This window comes from Cinclus cinclus, chromosome 2, assembly GCF_963662255.1.
Source record: "Cinclus cinclus chromosome 2, bCinCin1.1, whole genome shotgun sequence".
Lineage (NCBI taxonomy): Eukaryota > Metazoa > Chordata > Aves > Passeriformes > Cinclidae > Cinclus > Cinclus cinclus.
The window spans coordinates 35,992,228-36,010,199 of record NC_085047.1 but is presented as its reverse complement, the minus strand read 5'-3'; the positions used below and the strand labels follow the sequence as shown (position 1 = coordinate 36,010,199).

At 39.8% G+C, this 17,972-nt stretch overlaps 1 protein-coding gene across 2 annotated transcripts in view; it reads right to left on the bottom strand.

Annotated features, from left to right (window-relative positions):
- DLG2 (discs large MAGUK scaffold protein 2) overlaps positions 1-17,972 on the bottom strand; it is a 966,698-nt gene that overhangs the window by 521,591 nt on the left and 427,135 nt on the right. For both annotated transcript variants that reach the window (XM_062487504.1, XM_062487509.1), the window contains one exon: positions 5,244-5,405. In XM_062487504.1, coding sequence (XP_062343488.1) covers positions 5,244-5,405 — 162 coding nt within the window. The remainder of the gene's footprint in view (positions 1-5,243; positions 5,406-17,972) is intronic.

The window sequence follows — 17,972 nt, the reverse complement described above, 5'->3', positions numbered from 1 at the left end:
TCTCTCCACTGGAAAATCATTCCATCAATCCTGACTTTCTGCAAGCTGTCAGCAACCCAACTGAGCTGCAGGACAACATCCTGGGAGAGAAGGAAGAGGAGTAATAGCCAGTGTGGCTCCTTCCCTTCCAGAAAGTGAGGCTATCGAAGATGAGGCAACTGAAGAGGTTCATCACTGATCATTCTTGTTTGAAAATACTCAGGATAGTAACAGTTATTTAGCTGGTTACTTGTTTTTGCTCAATTTCCACTGATGCTTACAGTTGAAGCTGGCATTAAATTAGGAAATGGAGATAAGCTGGAATAGCCTGACATTTAAGATGTTCAGACAACCAAGAAGATGCAAAATCCTTACAAGCTTTTTCACTTTTCAGCTTATCTTAACGAAGTGAAGTATACTGAAAAACAAAAATAAATCTATCACAATAATACTAGTAAGGTTCATTTAGGAGCCAGAGTTATCATTCATTTAATGAACACTGATTAGCTCTATTCCTGGGAGGAAGGGGAAGAGGTACATATTTAATTCAGAGACAGAACTTGCACCTTTGATTTTCAGGTACAGTTGTGTTGAATTCAGATTTCCCAAAACACCAGGGATTCACAAGGCACTTTTTACTGAATTAGTATTTTCTAAGGCATCTAATAAAACTCTCTAGAGTGTATCATGAAGCTTTATAGATGCAGACAAAAGAATTCTGAGCTTACTACACCATCTCGTGTCAAACAAGCGGTAGTGCAGGAAAATAATTTTAAATTCTCTTTTCATTACACTACAGACTTTTTTCTTTAAGAGATTATTAAAACACAATTCCGTCACCTCCATAATTTGAAAAGAACATTTATTAACTTAATATGGCAACTCCAACAAAACTTCTATAATGCTAGCATTTTCCCAAATGTTAATACATCCATGTAACTGAAAACCTCCTTTACAACTTCAGTGTTTGACATTCAAAGTTGCTTAAGCTGTTGAAAATTGTATCTTCTGCACACTAATAGGCAGATCAACCTTTAACAGGAGTTTGAAGCTTTCTAAAATTAAGCATTTTCCAGTACTAAGTTGACTGCATATGAAGTGCTACAGGGGAGTAGAAAAGCAAAGTGAATGCAAAATATAATAAGGTAAAGAAGTGAAAAATACAGGGAAAATAAAAGAGGGTCTGTTTTGTAGCAAAACTGCTCTTGTTCATTATTATCTTCTGTCAGGGAGTAATCTGGCTAATGCATACTAGATTTTAGGTTCTTGGAAGATAAGAAAAAACATGCCTACCTTCAATTTCAGAAAATCTATTTGCATCTCTAAAAAGTATTTATCATAATCAGTATCTGTGTGTCTCAAAGAGATTTTTCAGAATGTATGAGGACCACATTTCTTATTATTCATCACATAAAACAAGTGCAAGGCTGTTGAAGAAAAATAGTTTCATGTTTTTGTTTCCAAAACAACCTTCTGAGGTAATCAATAATAAGAGAATCATGGAATCATATAACCACAGAATGATTGGGTTGGAAGGGATCATCTTAAAGACCATCTAGTTCCACACCCCTGCCATGGGCAGGGACACCTTCCACTAGAGCAGGCTCCTCAAAACTCCATTGCTGACCTTAAGCACATCCAGGGATGGGGCATCCACAGCTTCCCAGGGCAGCCTGTGCCAGTGCCTCACCACCCAGAGTAAATAAATTCAGTAAAGAATTTATTCCTAATATTCAATCTAATAATCTAATAACATTGAGCTCCACTAGGGTGTTTCTGGACTACATCAAGCCACGCTCTGAAATACAAAATTAAAGCCAAATTCTTTAAGAATTGTATACTTCAAAATATAAGATGCATCTGTTCTATGCAAACATGGGCCACATCAGGCATTTTAAATCATGGGTGTTAATAAAAATACAGTCTGAATGCTTCCATTCTGAGTGTCAGAAAATGTTTCAAGAATTCCTGGAATGTTTTACCTGGAGATGTACGCAGGGGAATAGACAAGCCCACGGTTTCTCTTCCTGAATTTCAGCTAGCCACAAAACTTTCCTCTGTAATGATGCAAGCCAGTCCTCAAGCTGACAAGTTGGATTATGGATGAAAACTGAGATGTTGACTGAGAACTGGGGAGCAGGGTGATGGTAGCAAGCAGTCTACACGAACAGACAAGGTGTGACGCCTATGGCTTCCACAGATAGCTGGAAGCATTGGTCAGTTGTGAGGGCTGGAATGAGCCAGCTCAAAGGGAAGTTTTACAAAACACAGAAAAACACAATCACAAGGTTGGAAGAGACCTCCAAGATCATTGTGTCCAACCCAACCCAACACCTCAACTAGACCATAGCACTGCGTGCCCCATCCAGTCTTTCTTTAAATACATCCAGGGATGGTCACTCCACCACCTCCCTGGGCAGACAATTCCAGTACTTTATCACTCTTCCTGTAAAAAACTTATTCCTAATATCCAACCTATATTTCCATTGTCATTTCCACAGCTTGAGACTGTGTCCCCTGGTTCTGTGAGTTGCTGCCTGGAGAAAGAGCCCAACGCCACCTGAGTACAGCCACCTTTCAGGCAGGTGTAGAGTGATGAGGTCACCTCTGAATCTCCTTTCTCCAGGCTAACCAACCTCAGCTCCCTCAGCTGTTCCTCACAGGGTTTGTGTTCCAAGCCCCTCACCAGCCTCGTTGCCTCCTCTGGACGTGGTCAAGCATCTCAAAGTCCTTCCCAAACTGAGGGGACAGAATTGGACACAGCACTCAAGATGTGACCTCACCAGTGCCAAGTATAGTACATTGTAACTGCATGATCTCTGCAGATTTCTTTCCAAATGAACACAAATGTATGGAAACAAGCAACTCTTTTATTCTGCCAAAGTCAAGTCACAAGAGATGTGATTAGGATGGACATGTGACATGGTCTTGGGAAAACATTTTGGTTCCAAAACATCTTAATTGGATTATTTTTGTGCCCAAACATTTTCCTTTTATGATATTATTTCAAAACAAATACTGGGCAATCATCCTGTCATCAGGGCATCATGCAGCCACTAAACTGCTTCAAAAATTGCTGGAGAGGTGCACCCTGGTGCTGCAGTCCCTATGGAGAAATTCAGGCAGTGAAATGCAGCCAGGCAGTGACTTAACCCCACCCAGCCAGGCAGACAGTGTGTTTGGGTGAGTGGTCACATGGCGCACAGGATATGATGTGGTCCTTGACTTGGTGTTAAGGAAACTTCCCAGTCTGACCATTCACAGACTCTAACAGTCACACTCCCAGCACCAGAAACTGCACCTAGTGCATTCCTCAGCACTTGGTTCAAGCAGACTCATGACTTTCATGCACACACGTTTTCCCTTTACATCAAATGCTCTGACCTGTAACCAGAAAAGTGAGGCAGAAGAATTCCTCCAGCCTCCTGAGCTATGTCTCTACTCAAGGTTAAAAGATGGGACATAGCAGGGGAAAGGAAGCAGGAACTTCAAAGCCATTTGAAGAGACAAACAGCTAAATTTAGATTAAATGGCAGGCATAAGACTGTTAACTGGCAGATATAAGACACTGTGAATCTGAAGGAAACAAGGGGACAGATTCAAAGACAAAAATCCTCATGCTGAAGGGAAAACTTTCAGGAGACATTGATTTCCAAGAGGAAATACTACACAGCTCCTGCCCTATCATCACTTCAGAAAACAGCAGCAGACATCTTTGCCCTGTTACAAGAGCAAATAAGGCTGGGAGCTGTTTCAAGGCAATTGTGCATGTCTGGGGATACCCTTCACTCCACAACAAGCTTTTTTGACATCATTGCTACACCCTCAGCTTGGATTATGTAGCCTTACTTGAAAGTCTCCAAATGTGAAGAACAATGTTCTGGTTATGTCATGAACAAGAAACACCACTGTAATCACAATACTCGAGGAGTCCTAGAAGAACAGGGATATTTTCTTTCCAGGCCAGAAATTGCTTGGTCTGTGATTGCCCCCTGATGCTACACAGAGGCCTCATGGACGTAATCCTTTCCAAGTAACTAAAGTGATAACTCTCACACAAGATGATCTATCACTGCTTGGTACTATTGGCTCCTACAGTAAAAGCTGGGTAAGTAACCCAGAAAAGTGCTAAAACCTGTTAAGCATCATGCAAACTAAACACGGGATCAACAAGAGCAAAGGACAAAGATTCATTTGCATGGGTATTCAATGAAGGCTCTCAATGAACACCAGCTGTATTCACATCAATCTTTAATAATAAACACCTCCTCTCACTTGTAACCACACTATAAACACTGTGCTAGGCAAGCAGTGCCCATTTCACAGGCTTTGAGCACTAGAGGGAGCAAAGCCCATCTGCCTTGTTTGCTGGAATTAAACTATTACCCAGAACATCACTGCCTCTAGTAAAGAATGTTATTATTCCCCCCCTCTTCCCAGGCCTAGTAGAAACTAAAACATTATCATGCTAGTCACTGCATCTATGCTCTTTCCACAAGAGAAGCTCCAGGAATATTTTCAAACCACTGCATTCTTATTAAAGGACAAATGTAAAATTTCAGGCATGGATTCCTTTATGGTTATTATACAGGTACACCAAGAAGAGAAACGTTTTTGCCCAATGAGATATATGAGAGATGAGACCCACATACAGCTAAAGCTTCTATATATTATAAATAGTTGCCTTAGTTAACAAAAAGATATCTCTACAGCACTCTGAATTGCATCAAAACCCACAGAAAACTGCAAGTGCTTGAGCAGCAAGGATATGAATAGAGGCAAATGAGCTCTCTTTTCAGACATAACTTGTGACTTTGATATAGCTTTCTGAGCGATGAAAAAAAGCTAGGATTCCATCAGATGGTTACATATACAGTATTTTTTTAAAAAATTTCTGAACAAGGATAATCAGGAAGGGATGTCTGCCATTTCAAAATCACTGTGTTATTGAGGCCAAGAACGTGCATTATTCCTTTCACAATGTACCAAAAATCCCAGGCTCATTTGCCAGGAATTATTTTTACTCAAGCAAAAGCCTCACTTAAAGCAGAAAGCTCACACCACTACACAAAACTCTATCAACTAAACTATCACCTGCTCTACTACAGTGAGCCTTAAAAACCCATCACAGGACAATCAATCTGCAATGATAGATTTCAGAAAGCAGCTTGTCTGTTTGTACAACAAAGTAAGTTTCCCAGGCATTTCATGCCACACTTTTTTTCGTATTTGAGGACTAAAGCCATGAATTGTAGGGATCCTACCTTCAAAGGAGAAATGTGCGACTGTAAGACGTATCCATGGACATTCTCTATTTGAGACAAGTTCTTCTCTGACACATGAACAAGCTCTGGGCCTCTCACTTCGTGGGTTAAACGAGGCAAAGTATGGTCATGCGGAGCATCCTCATCTTGATAACGATATTTCTAGAAGAAGAAAACACCAAGAGAGAACAAATAAGCTTTTAGGACGGAATTCCTATATTTTAATATAATAGTGGAATAAAAAATAAAATGCAATACAGTAGACAATAATCGTCGCATTTCCTAGTGTGCTCTGGAGAGAATGAGTCATTCTTTTTCTACCATTGTATCAAAGAGACAAATGTAGCATATGTCACTGATACACAAAACTTTCACCATCAAACAGACACTTGAGATGACACACTGATAATGAAGAAAAAGAGACATTGATCAGCTAAGCTTTAGTGTCAGATCACGTTTCACATCCCTGTGTTAATAATTAGGGTTCTATCGCACTTCTCTGCAAAATACTTGAGTTATTTTCCATTTGGCAGTGTGTACTCTGATGCTGGAGAGCACACATGCACTTCCACAGAGCCACAGTCCCACAGAAGATTCCCCTACAGTAAAGGGGAATGTACTCTTTTTCTCCATGGAGAAGCAAACATGAGGGGTTTGTCAAAGATCCCATATGAAGCTTGCAACAACAAGGAAAATAACCCTAAAAATTAAATTAAATTACTTGATGTGTTCTCCAGCTAGAATGCTTTGTAAAAAGGTGCCATCCCCTCCAGCTGTGTCCTGAGGAGTGGGCTGTTGGATAAAAGCTTAAGACTTGTTTGTATGGCCATATAACAAAAATAAGTCTAAATCCAGGTACAGTCACAAGAACATCCCAAAGCAGACCTCTCTGCTGCTCGTCCACTTCACTCTGACCACTCAGCTATGGAGTGTTATTTCATTTACTCATCCCTCCTAAGGAAACTACCCCAGTGTATTCCTGCCTTCAATCTTATGTATGGAAATATTTCAGAAGTTGCCAATTATTTTCAGAATACACATGTGACACGACTTATTCTCTTCTCCTTTTCTGGAATATGCCTGTAGCCCTTCACATATTCACTTTTCAGATAACATAATGAATATATGAAATGACTGGCACCAGCCAAATATTATTTGGGCAAGAAGCCATCAGCCTAATAGATAGTACTCCAGCCAATGTCACATTTAAGGCTTGGCACACAGATCATTTAAGCCACAAGCAATCAATTATTTTTTTTTTATCGAGTGAGTACTCTTTTTAAAAAGATGACTACTCTGAGACATCCTCTTTAAAGTGAGTCATTTACTAAAATGTAATTAGGAGAAGTAAGAGCAGAATACCAGAATTATATCATTAACTCTGGAATGGGCAAAATGGACACGTCCAGTGGCTACTTCTTAAGGAGACAAGACAGCAATGACAGAAACCATAAGAAGTTCTATCACAGAATATAGAACCATTCAGGTTGGAAAGGATCTTTAAGATCATTGAGTCTCCAACCATCCAACCCAGCACTGCCAAGTCCATCACTAAACCATGTCCCCAAGTGCCTCATATACACAACTTTGAAATACCTCCAGGGATGGTGAGTCAGCCACTTCCCAGGCAGATTGTTCCAATGCTTGACAGCCCTTTCAGTGACAATTTTTTTCCTAATATCTAATCTAAATCTCTCCTGGCACAACTTGAGGTTGTTTCCTCTCATCCTATCAGTTATGTGGGAGAGAGACCAACCCCCTCTAATTACAGCCTGCTTTCAGGCATCTGTAGAGAGCAATAAGGTCCCCCCTGAGCCTCCTTTTCTTCAGGCTAAACACTCCCACCTTCCCCAGCCACTCCTAATCAGATTTGTGCTCCAGACTTTTCCCAGCTCCGTTGCCCTTCTCTGGACTCACTCCAGCCCCTCAATGTCTTTCTTGCAGTGAGGGGCCCAGAACTGAACACAGGATTGGAGCTGTGGCCTCAGCAGTGCCCAGCACAGGGGGAACAATCCCTGACTTGGTCCTGCTGACACTTATTTGCAGATACAAAAATTTATACATAAATATATACAGGCTTCCTACTTCTTGCAAGTTCCTAATCTTCTGGGTGGATGTGGGAGAAGCGGAGTCCCTCCCACTACAAGGATTGAGACCTGCACTGCAAAATAGGACTTGGAGGTTTTAGTGGATGATAAGATGGACATAAGCCAACAGTGAACAGCCCAGAAAGCCAGCCTCATCCAGGACTGCATCAAAAGAGGAGTGGCCAGCAGATCAAGGGAAATTATTTTCACCCTGTATTCTGATCTTGTGGCACCCCACCTGAAGCACTACATCCAGTTCTGGGGTTCTCAGCACAAGAAAGACATTCCCTCTGTACCTGTTACAGCAGGCCCAGAAGAGGGTAACAAACAGGATCAGAGGTATGGAGCACCTCCCCTATGAAGAAAGACTGAAAGAGCCTGGTTGTTCAGCCTGGAGAAGAGAAGGCTTTCAGACTTTCTGTACTTTAAAGACATTTTTATAATGGAGGTAGAGAGATTTTTGATATAGGCATGTAGTGACAGTATAAGGGGGAATGGTTTTAAAGTGGAAAAGGTTTAGATTACATATTAGGAAGAAATTATTTTCTCAGTGTGATGAAGCATTGAAACAGGATGTAACTCCACAGGAAGGCTGTAGATGCCCCATCCTTGGAAGGGATGTTCAAGCCCAGGCTGGATGGGGCCCTAAGCAATCCAACTGAGTGGATGTCAACCCTGCCCTTGCAGGAGGCTGAATCTTTAAGGCTCCTTGCAACCCAAACCATTTTATGATTCTGCGATTCATTCTATGATTATGTATTTCATTATATATTATTCATTTGATTATTTGAATTCATATATGATTATATATACATACATATGTACATACAGATATAGATATATAGATATGACATATATGCTATTCTTTCCACATAATTTTTGCTGTTTTACACAGCCCGAAACAGTGTGATGTGGTTTTAAAGACAGAACATCTGTTTCACATAAGTCCTTTCCCCATCACCACACTGCAGTATAGCTGCTGCATGAACAGGAGTCAAAGCCCAGAGTAAACTGATTCACCCTGAGCCCCGTGCTCCCAAAGAAAAGAATGCTTGTGTGGATCTCCACTGATAGACCTGCTTTATAATTCGAATTGATCTATTTATCCAGTAACTCCACATCCCCAGAACAACTTCAGTAACATCCATGTTCATGTGCCATCAACTGAAGTTTACAGAACAGATTTCCACTGTTCTATTTGTGTTTGTCTCCCTCCCATCCCAAGCCCAACTTCTCCTTCTTCACAAAGTATAAGCCTAGAGCATTTCTGGGTCAATCCTGCTATGGGTTTGCCTCATGTTCTTAGCACCAAACTCATTGATTTTCATACATCTTTCCTCACACAGCATCTCTTCATTGAAATGCTTCCAGCTGTGAACCAAAAAAGCTTGATACAGCAAAAAGCCAATGGTAAGGCTGAAAATACCAAACCAGAATTAAGACACTCCTGCAGAAATGCCTCATTCACCTCGATCACCCTACTCTGTGATGGGGTCCTGCAAATGTCCTTGAAAAAAACCCATTCCCTAGAAACCTTTCTCTAAGGATTAATTCAAATTTCTGGAGAGAAAACATGATTTCATGGAAATGCTACTCTTCATTTGACAAAAGAACAGGTGGATGTCTTATGATAATTAAATTACAAATCAGTGCCTGCTGCTGACAGGGTATTGTACACAGCATCAGATATTTAAAATCCTCTGTAATTGCCTATAATGAGGATGTGGAGTATGCTGCTGTGAATTTTTAATATGAATGGACCTTTTTTAAGAGATCATTCTCCTTACAGTGTGAGGTTATTGCAGCATCACTGCTCCTCACATCATACTGTCTAAAGGAGCATTTCTAAGCTGCAATTGCCAAAAAGATGTCAGCTAGACAGAACTGAATACATGAATCCAGCAGGAGGTAACGGTCAAAAAGCTTAAATTTCAAGAAAGGCAGTTCTCAAGTTACAGTAGACAAAGTACTGCACTGGCATAAAAATACAGCTGTTTTGATGACCTACCTTTGACAGATTGACAGTGAATCAAGATAGCTGAGAATTTGTCATTCAATTTTGGGTCAAAGGGAACTGGTATTTTTACAAAAGTTTGTTGGTTTTTGTTTGGTGGGTGTTTTCGTTGTTGTTTTGTTTGTTTGTTTTTGTCATTGCCATCAGTTTGCAGAAAATGCAAATGGAACATTTAATTTTATATCAGGTCAAATTGACCTAAGCTGCTGAATGTGGCCCAGCTGGAGTTGCCATTGAAAATCACCTCTCTGGTTCTCTACACAGCTGGACCACATTCCAATACATCACACATTCCTGCTGCTTGCAATAGGAGGGCTGCAAAAGGAGGGAGCTAAATGTATCAGAGGAGTCACAGGTTCTACAACACCCTGTGACATGAGCAGCCAGTGAATTCTGATCTACAGAGAATCCTGACCTACTAGAAAACACCCTGAAATGTCAAGAGACACATAAGGAAAAAAAGTAGCATTGCTTTTCACTCAGCCAGAACTTTATAGTAGATAGAATTTATAGATATTAATAATGGGCAAAAAACCCCACCACATACTCTGAGATAATAACCCATTCATGAGTGAATCCTGCTCCCAATCACTCTTAAAAGCCAGTGTGCTAGCCAGTGGCCAGTATATTATGTTTTATCTTGGGAAACAGCAGCAACACTACCAGTTTTAGCTCTTACACATCAGCATTTTGAGTCTTAAATATAATTTCTGTTTTACAGTCCTCCTAATGAGGGGCCAGATTTCTGCTCCTTACTAGCTGTGAGTCTTCATATAACCCATTTAACATTGAGACCACAGGGAAAGGAATTTCTGCAGAAAATTTCCCACATGAGACAATGACCTCTTACAGATCCAGTTGTCCCACTGCAATCTGGAAATAGGCAAGTTATGCAACTGGGTCCCAATACTACCTTCTTCTTAATTCTCATTCACTTGCCTTTTCTTTCAAACCAGCATTTGAGCTGCTTTGCAGCTCCAGCTAGGTTAGTCCCATTGCTGGTCATCTGCTGGAATCTGGGCACGGGAGCTACCTTTGAACAGGGTAGTATCACCCACCTTCTGCATGAGATTAGGTCCAGGATTCAACACACTGGGCTTTCTGAGAGAGGTTTTGGATGTCCCATCGCTAGAAGTGTTGAAGGCCAGGTTGGACAGGGTTCTGAGCAAGCTGGTCAAGTGGAAAGTATCCCTGCCCATGGCAGGAGAGTTGGAAGTAGATGATCTATATGGTTTCTTCTGACTCAAACCATTCTAGAATTCTGTGATTCTTTTTTTCTTTTTCCCAGTATTACCAGCCAACAAAAAATAAACCCATAATGGACTTGGTCCATTTAGACAAATGAGGAATTTGCAAAGTCCCACTGAAAAAATGTTAATGTTACCTTGTCCTACTTTGGTGCTCAGTATTTTCTTTGGTCTTCAATGTGTTGAATTTTACTGTCCCTGCTCTCCAAAGGCTGCAAATTTCAATGTCATACCAATGAGCATCTTTGGAAAACAAACTTTACAATTTGCACACACAAATCATTGGGCATTCATCCAATCATGAGCAGAAATAATATTACTCATCCAACTGATTGCAAATGAGCTACACGGCTTGAATTCTGAATATTTGCAATCAATCTATAGAGTAAAAAGAGGAAAAAAAAATACTCTTCTCATTATATGAAATGGAAGAAATCACAATCTGCTTGCCAAGACTGTGGAAGTAGATTAGGAAGCGTAAATCATTGAATAATTATACTTATTGTGAATGACTTGCTCTTTTGCTTATCAAGTAGATTTCCAACAAGCTTGTCACTACATCACAGCAATACCTTCCATCCAAGAAGCCCAAAGAGCTTTACAAGTGGCAGTCAAGACTGATAACATCCTGTTGATGTGCATCATCTAAAGGTGGGTAAAATTAGGCACAGAAGTGCAACATCATGTTCAAGGTCACAGAGAGAATCAGTTCATTAAGCAGTAGTAGAATTTAGGGGATTTTTCCAGTCTGCTCTTTTAAGTCCAATATCCAGTGCACATACACTGAGTTTAACAGCAATGATAATTATTATTTAAACATAAGGTTGTAGGTTTGCTGATAAATTAGAAGCCATTGTAATTTATTTTCAATTTTTTGTTCTTTTTTTTTTCCTCACAAATGTTCCAGGGTAAAGCAGTCTTTCTAAAGTCAGGACTTAGGTTTTTCTCTGTCTCAGTGTAATAGCTAGCAGTGTTTTGGGTGATTTACAGTGTGCTATCTCTGAGAAACACATAGTGAATTTTAGAAGACAAAAGGTTTCCTCTAAGTGCCAAATTAGTTCACAGAAAGAACATTATCAGAGCTGAATACTGAGAATTTGCATATATTTTCCATTTAGTACAACAAGAAGTTCATTTTCTTTCTTTAGGAGAGAGAGAAAAAAAAAGTATATTTTCTTATCTCAGTTTATTGAAAGCACCAGGTTTTTGCCCATAGCAGGGAATATTTCCTTAGTTAAAAAAAAAAAAAAAGAAAAAAAAAAGAAAAAAAAAGAAACACAAAAAAAGGCAAGTATAATGCAGTGGAACAAATATGTTTTAAAATATTCTCATTATCTTCTCTTTTTTTAAACCTTAAATGATTTTATTTTTCATTATAAAAAAAAAAGTGAGATGGTCACTAGGTAAGTACCTCTTCATTTTATCAGCTGGAGGTAGTTGCACCTTTTCCTCACAAGATGGCACAGTAACCATCGAGTTAAAGCATAATCTCACTTTGAACTATGATGTGTTGCAGGGAAAAAAATAAGTATTTATGCGATGTCATAAAACTTCAAGCGATTCTGATTTTGAACTGACCTGATATAAAATTATTAAACAAACAAACAAAAAAGAAAGCAACCCCTTATAGCAAATATACATAAAGAAGCAGTGATCATACATAAAGCTGGCAGATGGAAAAAAGTTTTAACAGTTCATAGAAGTATCAAAAATTTACAAGCAAGTAGGAATCTAACAGTTTTTGTGAGCTTTAGAATGAACAAAACCACTATGTATTGACAAGATTGAGACTAGCCCAGAATGCTGCATTCCTCCAGGAATTCTAAATCCTAATTAAAACCGCCTGCATGCAAATCTGTACCATGAGGTATTCAGCTCCATATGCTGCATCACATTTTGGACCTGTTAACAGCATCAGTTTAGCCCTCTGGAGGCTGCTACTTGCTATCCAATAATTTAAAATAGATTTTAAACTTTCAGTGCCAATATGCAAAAAGACATTCTAAGAGGGTGGCTTTGCTTGGATTAAATGTGGCTGCAGACTACAAATATCATAACAAGAAAAAAAAGAAAATCCAGCTAATACTGATTGTTTATCTAAGGGGAGCAAAGGAAAGACGTGGGTGAAACGGTACCATTTATCAGCATCAGGCAGTAGCCACTTCTCTACCCCTCTGTCCTGCAATAACATCACTTGCTTACTCCTTTTTGTTGCCTTCAACCATTCCACTCAGAGTTTTGGGGTTTCTTTTCTGGTATGTGAATGTTCCCCCAATTGCTGTAGAAGCCTTTATGCCTCTGCAGCCCCTTTGTTTTCCCCTGCAGCTCCCCGAGCAGCCCTAGATGCACATCCCCACTGACCCCTCAATTCTGCTGCAGCTCCCGAGCACAGAGGCACCGAGCCTCACAAATTCTTCTTTTCCACCCCTTGCCTGCCCTAAAGAGCAGCTTTTGGCACAGGGGTGGGGAACTGTGCTGAGGTTACAACTGAGAATTTGGAGAGGCAGAGCTGGGAAATGCCATCAGGTGCCATGTCTCAGTTTCCCTGCCTGCGGTGGGAATGCAGCCTGGCAAAACAGACACCCTAGGTTTACATCAGAAAAGTACCAAGTAATCATGGACTGTAATAAACAAATTATGTATTAGCATTGCCTGAAACAAAGGATAAAAGAGAAACAATAAAAAAGCCCACAGAACTAATGGCTCGCCCCTCTTGTGTTTTCTAAACCAAAAATACTTAATTTAGTCCAGCAGCACGTGACACCGCAGGCCATTTGTGTGTTGTAGCTGAAACCCTTTCCCCTATCTTCATGCAGGAATTATGTGTCTGTGGGATTTCAGTATCATTTTTCACAGAAACAGGGGGATTCTGCTGAAAGGCTCTATGAGGCAAAAGGATGCTCTCAGGCTAAGACAGGTGAATGCTGTTGTAGATAACTGCTTCTATTCTTGCTTTTACCACAGAACTCTCGTGCAATGCTAGGCTTTTCACAAAAAAATAACTTTCCACAGCTGTAGAACTGAGATATTCCTCACTTTAAAATGCCCTCGAAGCCACAGATGGCCAGTTTTTGCAGAAGTGCTGAGCATCAGCAGCTTCATCTGAAATCAGTGAGAGCTGGGCTTTGCACAGGAGGAATACCATGGAATCCTGTGCCCTTGGTCACCTGCCCTCTAAAGAAGTTCTTCCTCATTTCTGCCTGTTGCCTCTTGTCCCACTGCTTGGCACTAGAGAGCAGAGCCTGGCTCCCTCTTCTTGAAACCCTCCCTTCAGGTACTTCCCTACATTGACAGGGTCCCCTCAGTACAACACGAAAACCAATGAAAAAATTCATAAGGGAGCAGTTGGAACCGCTTGCATTAAATAATGCATGAAGACATATGTTGAATGTAAAATGCCATATGAAGAACCACTCCATGTACTGAAAGAAGCAGAAAGCCCATGAAAACAAAAGTAACTGTGTAATTAAAAATGTATTAGCGTTGATGCATTCTATAACACTACATTACAATATGTGGCCACAGAGGGCCTGCAATAAAATTGCTTAGAACATCTCAATTCTTGCATTTCCTAAACCTGAGCGGTTAACTTTATCACCCTGCCATCCTTTAACAGTTCTTTGAACACAAAGTATACACACATAAAAATACCTCATAAATTTTAATGGCATTCCTGCTTCTTCTAGTGTAAAGAATGCATATAGATAAGTTTTCTTCAGTATTTGTGGAAAACTTACTCTTCTTAAATACAAATACAAATGTTTTGTGTACATAAACTTGACAATCTCACTGTTGTCACCCTGATGAACCTAGACCATTAGCTCTGAAGATAAAATTCTTTTTCTACAAAGCAATTTATGTTGGAGCTGAACAAGTTATTACAAGTCTCAAATTCTCTTCTTATCAGTTCCCTCTTTGAAAAGCTAAGAATTTTTACCAACAGAAAGATGGATTTAGTCTATTTAAACTGGATGTTCAATAGGCCAGCAAAAATACATTTGTGTCATGTGCATTTGCATGTGCTTGACACTCATAAGGATTGAGTTAAACATTTCAGTAGCATTTACTGAAGAAACAGCTTTGGGCCTTTGCATCTTAATCCTTTCATAGCCTTTCAATACAGCATAATTGTGGCAAAATAATCTAAATTTTCAGATTTAATTAGCCCTGGTTAGGGCAGAAGCAGGGAAAATAGCTGTCATTGTAAACAGAACACAGAGAAACATCAAGATATTGCATTAACAAGGCAGTATTTGTTTTACTGAGGCTATTGCAAAAACCCATATTTCCAGACTTGATCTCTCCACAGTTCCTGATCCAGGGAGTTTATGGTTCCAGGGGAAGCTCCTAGAGCTCAATGATGTGACAGTGACACATTAGGATAAGACTCCACCAGATCAGGGGCTGGGCAGGAAGAGAGTACCCCATTAAACTGCACAACCTGCAGGTACACTGAGCTCAGTATAACGGGAATATTGCTTGGGTTTATATCCTCTGATGAATTTACCACTCCTTGGGCCTTACTTTACATGAAATTAAGAGGGAACATCCTATCATCACCTTTATTTATTCTATTTAAAAATAAACTAACAGAGGTATTGCACCTGCATTTTCTGAAGTGCCAAGCAAGCCTCCCAGCACAGCCTTCCTTAGTTTTTCAAGTCCCATAGGGCTTAGCCTGAACCAAGGCAATGAGTGGGTCACGGAGACTAAAATTCCAGGTAGCAAAGCAAAATTGCAGGAAAGCAAAGGATATATGCACAGATTTCTCCTGTCTGTGGAACTGCTTTTAGACCAAGGCATCTACAATTTGCCTTTGTCTTTCTCGGATATGGAAGCATTTTTCACATTTGAGCTTAAGTGTGGTAATCAATCAGCATTTTCCCTAATGGATGAAGACAGTGATTCTCTGTTGGGACTATTGTTACTGAGGGATTTCCTTCCATAGTCATGTTGGAAGAATAGGCTTTTTTTTTTTTAAGTGAATTTGAGCACTCATATTTTAAAGAAGCCAACCGGGCTCTCAATGTCTGCAAACACAGACTAGAGTACATGCCTCAGTCACAGAATCATTAAGGTTGTGAAAGACCTCTGTGTCTAACCACTAACCCAGCATTGCCAAGTCTGCCCCTAAAGCATATCCCCAGCTGTCAGATTCAGATGCCTTTGAACATTCCCAGGGATGGCAATTCTACCACTTCACTTGGCAGTCTTTTCCAATGCCTGACCAACCTTTCAGTGAGGTTTTTTTTCCCCCTAATATCAGATCTGAGCCTTTCCTGGAGCAACTTGAGGCTATTTCCTCTAATCTTGTCAGTTGTTACTGGGCAGAAGAGACTGACCCACACCTCACTGCAACCTCCTTTATGGTAGTTGCAACAAGTGATCAGACACTTGTTTTGTATCATATTATGGGGTATATTTGGCAGGGTTAGTAACGTCTAAAACGTTCTTTAGAGCTTTAATGCTATAAAAGTACAAATTTATAATATATGGCATAGAAGACTCTCTGGGCATCAGACAATGATTTAGATGGAAATGTACTACCAGTCCACGGAAATCAAAACTCTATGTGTCTTAATCTGGAGAACCTCAAACTTCATTGCTTTTGAAAGTTATTACCTGAATTTTCCATTGGATACAACTGTTGTCAACACTGTGCCTGCCTGCCTTTGTGCTGAATTCTACAGTATGTTGCACCTTTCTTGATTGTTTTTGGTGGGTTTGCAGTTGCAAAGAGCAGGAGAAGGCAAAGGACAAGGTTGAATATTTTAGAAGTTATTAATGTTATCTCAGGAAATAAAAAATTTCTTTCTGGCAGACTGACCTTATCAATGTTCAAAGCCATTCCTCTTTGTGGTAACACTAGCTTAATTAAAAGGTTAAATCCCTCCTGTGTTGAATGAAAAATTCCTATTTGAAAAGGTTCAGATAATGTAACAACTTCCTTTTTAATTTCTTTATGTTTTTGACTGAAGAAAAGTAAATTTATTGTATAAAAGAACATGAAGAAAATAAGATCTAAATTTCTTTGGTCTAACACCCAGCCTTCCGAAAGGTTGGATGAATGACTGTCAGCTGAATAACAATGTCATGGTACATTTTCTGTGTTCTTAATTATTAGAAAATCAGGACAAAATCCCAACCAGGTTAAAATTAGATTCAGCCCAGATCATAAGGCAATCATGAGGCACTCTTAACTTTGAAATGAAAGACATTATCTTAAAATGATACCCAAAACAAAACTCAGACAATCCCAAGTAAATAGCTTGGTCTAGACACAGCAGTTTTATTATTAGACAGGGAAAGTTTTTTTAAGTCCTGAACCAACAAATGAATTGATTGATTATATAAATAAATATTGTCCAGAATTTTATATGTGCAGTGGGCCAAATCTGCAACATCCATCTGGAAATATAGCCTATTTAAAGATTATTATTCATTTTCCATCTTTTTTAATGCTTGGCTAAGTTCTAAATGAATCGCCAAAGACCAATATCTCTGTTTGTTTTCCAATGAAGTAAAAATGTACTCCAAAACAGAAGTTTGCTTGTAAAAATCACATCATTTTCTCTACACAAACCACCTCTATGAGAAAAGATGAGTTGCTCTGCATTTTCTGTCAATCCCCTGCTACTTAGCTGATAATACCAACAAGGAAAAGAATTTGTTGAGTCTGGAGCTGAGATTTTCTGCTGAGGAAGAGAAATGCTTCCTGGGAACCAAACTGAGAGCTACAGCTCATTTTTATCTTGACAATGAGAAAGCAAGCATGACTTTCACTTGTTGTTGACCTTTGTTGCAGTTGGATCACAGATCTAAAAGTCAGCGCTATATATATAAAACATTATTCACGTAAACTATCATGTACAGAGTGGGAAAAATCACATTTTACTATTTATAAAACATCTCTGCATGAGCAAAGTTCTGGCAACATTAATCACAATTGTGTGAATGCCTATCCACAGCAAGGAAAATGAACCCTTTTGAGTGATTCATCTCATCTCTGCTGCTCCGGATGGGGTGGGCTGCCCTTGAATGGAGCTTGAAACTACCTAGACAAAAGCTGAGATACTGGCACTGGCGAGCCTCACTCAAAAGCTCCTCTGGCTCTCAGACTCTGAGCTCAACAGTGGATGTTTGCTGTCTCTTGGGAGGTGTGTTTAGTTTTTGGTGTAGTAACTTTGTCCTAAACGCTACCTGATTAAACCAAAGTGAAAACTGCCTGTGTGGAGAATTGCCACGGCTTGTGAACATACAACTAGATTAGATGTTTAGATTACATATTGGGAAGAAATTCTGAACTGTGAAGGTTGAGAGACACACAGGTTGCCCAGAGGAGCTGTGGATGCCCCATCTTCTGAAGTGCTCAAGGCCAGGT